The 8,362-nt window shown below is 34.0% G+C and overlaps 1 protein-coding gene and 1 long non-coding RNA gene across 7 annotated transcripts; one reads left to right on the forward strand and one right to left on the reverse strand.

Annotated features, from left to right (window-relative positions):
* LOC146935020 (putative FBD-associated F-box protein At1g05080) lies at window positions 1-982 on the forward strand. The gene is made up of 2 exons (XM_085757605.1): window positions 1-528; window positions 698-982. Exons 1-2 carry the CDS (start codon window positions 1-3, stop codon window positions 980-982), a joined length of 813 nt encoding a protein of 270 aa, XP_085613731.1.
* A 3,920-nt stretch (window positions 983-4,902) lies between these two features.
* LOC146935021 (uncharacterized) lies at window positions 4,903-8,137 on the reverse strand. Of its 6 annotated transcripts, none has more exons than XR_015030088.1 (6): window positions 7,810-8,137; window positions 7,571-7,685; window positions 6,601-6,666; window positions 6,014-6,512; window positions 5,818-5,906; window positions 4,903-5,264 (listed from the first exon to the last, which is right to left on the reverse strand). It is a non-coding gene; the product is annotated as an uncharacterized LOC146935021 (long non-coding RNA). The 6 variants fall into 6 exon arrangements; XR_015030091.1 differs by having other exon boundaries at window positions 6,588-6,666; XR_015030090.1 differs by having other exon boundaries at window positions 6,601-6,669.
* Window positions 8,138-8,362: the final 225 nt, after the last annotated feature.

The following is an 8,362-nucleotide window of genomic DNA, read 5'->3' on the forward strand; positions in this document are numbered from 1 at the left end:
ATGTCACGATCGGATGAGAAGGATCCAATAGCTTTGGTCGATAGAATAAGCGATTTAACGGATGAGTTATTGTCTCACATTCTCTCCTTTCTTCCCATCAAACAAGCTTTCACTGCAACGGTTCTTTCAAAGCGTTGGACCTCACTCTATTATTCACTCGCTGTTTTCAGCTTCGAGGATGATGCCTTTAAATTCGATAGCTTTTGTCGTATGCTCTCTGCTCCTGCGGTGAACCAATCCCTCAAAATATTGCGCCTCAATCGTTGTTTTGGATTCTACAATCCTGATCGTCACATCTTCAACGCATGGGCACCAGCGGCAAAACGACCTCGTCATGAGGAAGAATTTCATCTTCAAGATCAGTTGCATACTTATCCTACCTTCTATATCAATCGTTATAAAATAAATAATGCACGATTGATTAGAGCGGATATTAATCCAATAGGTGTTCCGTTGAAGGTCATTAATAATGTCGAGTTTTTCCACATAAGAAGTTCACAAGATCCTTATTTTCAGATGCATGACCATGTATGGTTTAATGCCTTTTTTCATGGTTGGGATGGTGTAGTAGAACTGCTCTGCCATTGTCGCAAACTTCAAATTTTTTTTATTAGAAAGGTTTGTTGAGTAATATATTTATTTACTTGTTCTATTTTACATATATTTTAATATATGTCACTTTTCATTCCTTTGACAGTGGAGCTCCAGCTTAGCCAAAGAATGGAAATGTCCAAGTTCGGTTCTTGAATGCGTTTCGTCACACCTTAGATCATGTACAATTCTAAATTTTGAAGGGTCTGCAAATGATCTTCGATTTTCAAAATATATACTGCAGAATGGGAGAATTTTACAAAACATGACAATCGATGTTACGACTAGCTCCTCAAATGGAAAGCTTTTGGAAAAGAGTCAAATAATTGAAGAATTATCCTCTTGTCCAAGGATCTCTCCAGGATGTAAGCTTTCATTTGAATATAAGTAGTTATTGCTTTATGATTCCATTTGTTTGGTTTCTGGTTGATATGTTTGCGTTTTGTTATGGAATTTGGGTAGAAGTTATTGCTTCAAACCCTCTCTTTCTTCAGATTGTTTAAAGATTCCCAACTACTTCATACTCTAATCTCATTTTCTGTGATTTACTACTTTGATTTACATTTTTATAAATATTTTTGTCTAATTTTGTTGTGTTCAAATTTAGTCCCTGTTAATCAAGATACCAACTAATCTGTATAAATTTTAAATAATTAGATGGGTGTCTAAAGGTATATTGAAACCGAAGTAATATTTATGGTTACTAGTGGCTTTATGGGTTATTGTTAATTAATCAATGGTTGATGGATTCTACGGTTTGAGAAATTGCTATGTTTATTTTAATTTATTTGTTCATTGGGAGTTATCGGTTCAGGCTTTCCCATCCTTCATTTTTTATATATAGTTCCAAATCATATTGCATTGTTTATGGTTTAATTTCCCAATATCTTTGTTTATATAGTTCACTAGTATGTTTGTTAAAATGTATGCTAATGCACAAATTTGTTTGCTTCAAATCTTAAAAACTGCATTTTGAACTAAACTGAACATGAGCATATGAGCATAATCGTCATATAAGCATTAAATTTTTATTTTTTTTGGTAATTACACTTGCATAATTGCATATAACTTTAATCTAGTTGCACAATTCCTTTTTACTTCCATTCTTATCGGTGTCTTTCGTTGATGTCATTGCCCAACACTTAATCACATGTGAATACAAGTTTATTTACATCAAGAAAATGGTAATCTTTAACTCATTAAAGTCATATTAGAAAGGAACCTGAAGTTGAGAGATTTGAATTTGCTTAGAAAGGCAGGGCCACATACATTTTTTTTTTTAATCGGCAAATATTATTAAACGCCATCCCCACAAAACGCAAGGTATGGACGAAATAAGATACATATGGTGCCGCATATAGACGGTACACCAGAACCACCTAAAAACACCCCTGAAGATAAACCCACCAAAACGCATCACCACCTAAAACAGACTCTTTCACAAAAACAAGCACTGTAAACAAGATATCCACCACCGTCCATCGTCACTACTCACCCCCAAAGAACACCCTCAAAATAAAACTCCCAGACCCCAACACCCAAGCTGAGCCACATATCGAAGAGCACCTGACCAAAGGATCATGCAGCTTCCATAACCTCGCGACCTCTGATCCACCGAAAGAGCACAAAACAAAAGCCCAAAAACCAACTTGAGTCAAAGAACTGACTCCCGATCTCGAATCAAAAGTGATCGGCCCACCAGATTTTAGTACCAAATTAGCAGGGCACCCCTCGTCCCCGGTACACCAGAGAAAAACCATATCAAGTCAAACAAAGATTGTAGCTAGACCCCGACTCCTGATCTCGAAGCAAAAGTAACCGGCCCACCGAAAACCAGCACACAATATGTAAGACGAACGGCATAGGATGCGAAGTTTAAATAACAAACAAATCAAAAGGAAAAGGCTGAACACAACGGGACATGCACCCTCCAAGCTCCGTAAACACCTAAACCACCCCCAAAAAGCACAAACAAGAGCTAGTGACGACGAACATGGACCCGTGTAACAGAGGTTGCATGGTAGAAGCCACATACATTGGATAGAAGCATGGTAGAGCCAGTTGGCGCAGAATACAATTATGCATTAGCATCAAATCAAAGGGTTGGAAACATGTTGGGCTCTAACAAATCAACCAGGCTAATATAATCTATATCATACAGAAAAAAGAAAAACAATCTACAATTGAAGGCTTTGCAATACGCAAATTTGCATTACCAAGCTCTGACATGTTCTTATTAGAACCTAAATGGCCGCCCAATATAATAATGGTACTCATTTGACAAACCATTTTGCATTACAAATAACTAGACCTTGCACCCGTGCTGCCGCACGGGTCATATTGATGGCAAACAAAATATTCAATTATACTGTTAATTCATAATCTATATGTGCAAATACAATGTTAAAAATAATAATACAAATTAAAAAAAGGGAACAAATCATGCTGGTACATTACGAAAAATTTCCTTGTAAACATTGTATTTAGGATGATTTGAATGATTCAAAATTTGCCGCAATCTAAAATATGAGAATCATCTCCGCCATATACTAACATATACAGGTGTTTCATTTGTTGAAACTGACATTAAATATGTGGTAGTTTGTCAACAAAGATTAGTTTTCGAATAGTTGTTCGAAACGAATATCTTCATCATTTTGGATATTCGCCGCTACATAGGGAAACATAGAATTATGATTTGAATAATAACTAACTTGAGATCAGTTATGAATTGACTATGGGTAGATGTCGAAAAATTTCCTTTCCAGGAGAAAAAAGGCAAAGTTTATTTGAATGCATTTTGTGCCTTGTAACTGCAATCTTGGTTTAACAGTCACCGCAATTTAAGATATTAGATGCACTGATGGATAAGATAACATGGTTTCTTAGATTATCTTGCAGTGAATAATTGCATTGAAAAATTAGAATATTAGCTAATAGATATGAAGTTATGATTGACGGTAATGATGTCATAAGCAATGAGATTATAATAAGGTACGTTGTTCATAGAAGGTTGCTCGGAATGATAACATAATAGAGATCAGTCAGCAATTTACTATACTAAGATGTCAAATAGCGTCCTGTTCATCATTAAGTGACAAAGTTTAGCAGAAAATATTATGTGTACTGTAACTACTATGGCTTAAGAGTCACCAAACTTTAAAACATAAGTTGAACTGATCGCATGCATTTTGTAGATACAATGAGTTGCAGTGTAAGGTTTTAATCTGATGCTTTTTTCCAGTCGTATAATAGAGTATGTTGCAGAGAAAATATATTGTCAGTTATCGCTTCACAAAGATTTAGGAAATTAGTTATACTTAACGGATACGAAGTGGTGATACCAGTGTAACTAAATGTGGACCTTTCAATACTCGTGCTCTTTTTCTCTTCAGATTCAAGTAACTATAATTGTGTGGACCTTCATTAGAACCTACAAATTAAAAAAAAAAGTTTAGAACATCAAAAGGTAAGAATTAAAAAAAAAAAGTTGAGAACAATCAAAAGGTTTATGTCATTAGATAACAAAATTATAAATGTTCAATTCAGTGGTGTTAGAAGTAATGAAAAAATAAACAAACTAACCTAACAGGATAAACTCCATTCTTTCTACTGGACATGACAACAGACATGGGTAAATGCAATATATGAATTAAGTAATAGTAGTTTTAGCACGTTCTACTATAATCACAATGAAACAACTTTTTTATAAGCACAATGAAACAATTGTTCCCCATCTGCAAAATGTGTAGACAAAATTTTATCAAATAAACAATAAAAGATTAAAAATCACAACATTCTCATGTCTAGTCCATCTCCACTACTAGAAAAATTGAGAATAGAGACGGTCGAAATCTGTCTCTAAAACAAGAAAAATCTGTCTCTAAATAAGTCTGAGACGGAATCAGAGACGGAAATAGGCCTGTCTCTATTTTCGTGGTCGCTAAAGGCTTTAGAGACGGAATTATAGTTTCCGTCTCTGCTAGAGACGGAATAAATCTGTCTCTAACTTTTAAATTCCGTCGCCAAGAGTTCAATAATTTTGAGGTATTTCCGTCGCAAATTGAGACGGAAATCACTGTCTCTAATAGGCAAAATTCCGTCTCTAAATTCTGGCGCAAAATTAATGAATTCCGTCTCTGTTCAAATAAAATTCCGACTCTACAGAGACGGATAAAAAGTCCGTCTCTAAAAATGATTTTTTTTTGTTTATTTTATAAATTCAGCCTCAATATTTCAAATGTTTAGTGCTAAAATAATGTTTAAGATATTCATTATGTCTATCTAACTATCAAGAATGTCACAATTATATTTTGATAAACATCAAATTTGCAAAAGTAACATGAAAGTACACTCATACAACAAAACATCACCACATGATATTATGTCATCAATTCATCATGTAATTTTACCAATATAAAATTATCCAAAATGTAAAATGATCATGATATATGTTTGATCTAACAAAAAATATATAAACAAAAGTAACCAAACTAAAGTTCATCCATCTCGCTGTTATCATTATCACCCTCTCCTTCCTGTTGAATTGAAGAGTTTATAATAGGCATGAAATTCCCAAACATTTGCTCCTAGCGCTCCATAATAGCAACTTTTCAACGCCAAAGACCACATACTATTACATCTCTTTTTAATAATAGCTCCATCAATTTAGCCTACAAACAAAAAAAATCATGAAGTTGTGTATTTTGAAAAGAACAATCAACTTTCAACCTAAGTAACAATGAAGCTTGATGTTTCATATCATATAAAGAAAATAGTATATCCCCTAAATAACTATATCTCCCTATTTATGTAACTGCCACTATTTGTAACAATTGTTTCAACCATTTGCCATTTCAACTTTTCAACCTAAGTAACAACAATATTGAAGGTTCATATTTCATATCATATAAAGAAAATAGGTTTAGAGAGAAACAATTGCAACTAGACCATATTTTACATGTAAATAACTATATTTTGCCATATAAGGTAGGCGGCCAAAAACAACAAACTGGCCGCAACACAACAAACAACCATTAAACAAAGTCAAAAACATAGTTCATAGAGATAAAACTGTCTAGCAACACAACTAAATCAACACTGCTGACTGCAAACAATAAAACCAACCAAAACTGAAACAAAAAGTGCTGCCACACCCTCTAAACAACCGCACGAAACCTATGCTACCAGATAATAAATTTTAAGCACCTTATATCATAAAAATACCTTGAAATCCTTTGGGTTTGTTTGAGAAGATGTGATATGTTGATGAGTTGTAATTATTCTTTTACCTCTTCCGCTGCCTCTACCTCTACCTAACATTCGTGAACAATACAAAGTAAAAAGATCAAGTTGAGTTTAATTAAAACATAAATAACATAAGTCATGCAAGAATAAGAGGGTAGAAAATTCAATAAATTACCTAGTCAGAATATGTTTCATCATCATCATCATCATCTTCTTCGGCACTGTCTTCTACTTCTACTTCAATATCTTTATCCCATTCAAAGGTAACCTCATCCAAGAAAGGACCGTATGCTTCCTCAACTTCTCCAACTAAATCAACAAGACTTCCTTCAAGATTGTCATTTGCAATTGTCACGTGTGATTGTGTGATTGATTCATCTTGGTATGGAACTTCTTTCTCCGGCTTACTATCTTCTAAAGTTTGAATTGTGCTTCTCGCCTTGGTCTTAATCACAGCCAACCAATCTTTTTTTCCTTCAGGATACTGTGTGAAGTATACTTGTTTTTGGATCTTACAAAAATCATTAACCAAACTTTGCAGCACCATTAATGTAAAAATCCAGGGTTGGTATAAAATAAAACTTTATTCAATACGATATTAATAATAAAATCATTTACCCTTGAATTGTCAACTCTGCCAAGAAGCCTCGGTCCTAACTGCATGCCTAAACAATCTGGAACACAAATAAAAGGAGTTGATTAATGCTGTAAAACAAGCACAAGTTGAACATCAAAGGAAAAAAAGGCACCTGAGTACTTTACCGAATATTCCTACGCAGCAATTACAGAACGTTGACTCAGTTGTCCCGTTTCAAATGCACGAACAGGCTGCTTCAAGATCGAAAACGCAAGAACAAATTCGTATAAGTTATAGAGTACTTTACCGAATATTCCTACGCAGAAATTTGTAATAAAGTATTAAGAAGATAGACTCATTCATAATGTAAAATACTAATTTTATCAGTATAAGTTATAGAGTAACATGTTTTGAAATAGAAATTAAGCTTTTACGTCAAACTCTAAAGTCATATTGTACTAAACGATTAATATCATTACCTTTGTATTCTTAGACTACTCAAATTTCATCAAAATAACTTAAAAGTCTTGGTATCTAACCCAAATTCGAATTTGCTTGCCGAAAGTTACATTTACAAGTAGATCAACAAACTTATCATTAAAATAATTGAATTAAGCCATCTCAAAGCCTATTTCAAGTTAATTTTTGTCTTCTTTCTCATGGTAAAAGTCTCATTCCAAAGTGATGTATGAACATAGAGATATGACAGAAACATTACAACAGCAATAGTGCAGATTTTAATTCAGCAACTCAAACTTCTAACTCAGTTTTCTCAGTCATAGAGTAACAAAATTAAGTTCTTCCAAAGCCAATTTCGTGTTAAATTTTGTCTATTTTCCAATGGTTCAATTCTACTACAAAATGAATCACGTACAGGAAGTTATGACAGTTTTACCGACAACAGGTCCATACGAATTTTAACTGACATTTCATAAAATTCAACCATCCATAATCACTTTTAACGATGATAATCCATTTGGATGTCATTGCTTCACCGTCTCATTCTCAAAACCATTTGTTTCATGAATTAATCTTGCACATAACATGGGAGTTTATATTTGAAACCTACTTTTCTCAAACATGTCTCAAACCCATTACCTCCAAACAACAAATTCAACTCTAACTAATCAAATTCAAGCTTATTAGAGAACTCACCATATCAAGTGGGGATGAACCACCATTGATGAACAAGAGCTCTGATCCCTTCAATTTCTCCTTCTATTCTTCTTGTTCTTGCAGCTCCAACGCTCAATAATTCAAGTATTCATTCCTGAGCAAGAAAATCCACATGCAACCATTAATTAATTAAGGAGTTGAAAGTGGGCTGAACATGGGTTAGGTTTCGGTGCAAGAAGAATGGAAACAAAATAGATTGAGTGTACTTCTTTACTTACCTAAGCTTCATCTTAACCCAAAGTAGAGAAATTGAAACAAGAGGTACACCTTCCACCACTTCAATGCATGAATTGGGATAAGAAAGAAAATTGGGGAAAGAAGGTGTAGGACTGTAGGTTCGGTTGGGACTAGGAGAGGAAGATAACATATTGAAGCTTGATCCACACATTAATTCACATAAGAAATGAGGTAGTAAGATTACATGTATCATTTTGGCAAAGATTGATGAAGTTCAAAGGGTTATGGTGGCTTTGGAATGGATGGCCGAGAGATAGAAAGGAGTAAGAGGGAGTATGTTCTGATCTTAGGAGAAAAGAAGGGAGAAATGAGTGGATAAGGTTCCAACATTTTTTTAAAGAAAAATCTCAAGCCCCAAATGACCAAAATGCCCTTCAAGGGAAAATGCGTGATTATTCTCCGTTAATTCGTAACCTTTTAATTCCTCAAGTTCGTTCGAATAATATGCAAGATATTTACCGAATATTTTTGTTTTTCTCAATAAATAATTAACTCTTTAGAAATAATTCCGTTTTGACATGTCTAACTGATACG

This window comes from Medicago sativa, chromosome 3 (assembly GCF_051527215.1).
Source record: "Medicago sativa cultivar Bolivia chromosome 3, Bolivia_mono, whole genome shotgun sequence".
NCBI classification, from domain to species: Eukaryota; Viridiplantae; Streptophyta; class Magnoliopsida; order Fabales; family Fabaceae; genus Medicago; species Medicago sativa.

What these genes read in the sequence shown, in the direction of transcription:
- LOC146935020 (XM_085757605.1), top strand. Translation starts at nt 1, where the DNA reads ATGTCACGATCGGATGAGAAGGATCCAATAGCTTTGGTCGATAGAATA. An exon ending in ATTTTCAGATGCATGACCAT is followed by an intron (nt 529 to 697) that starts GTATGGTTTAAT and finishes TTCCTTTGACAG; the next exon opens with TGGAGCTCCAGCTTAGCCAA.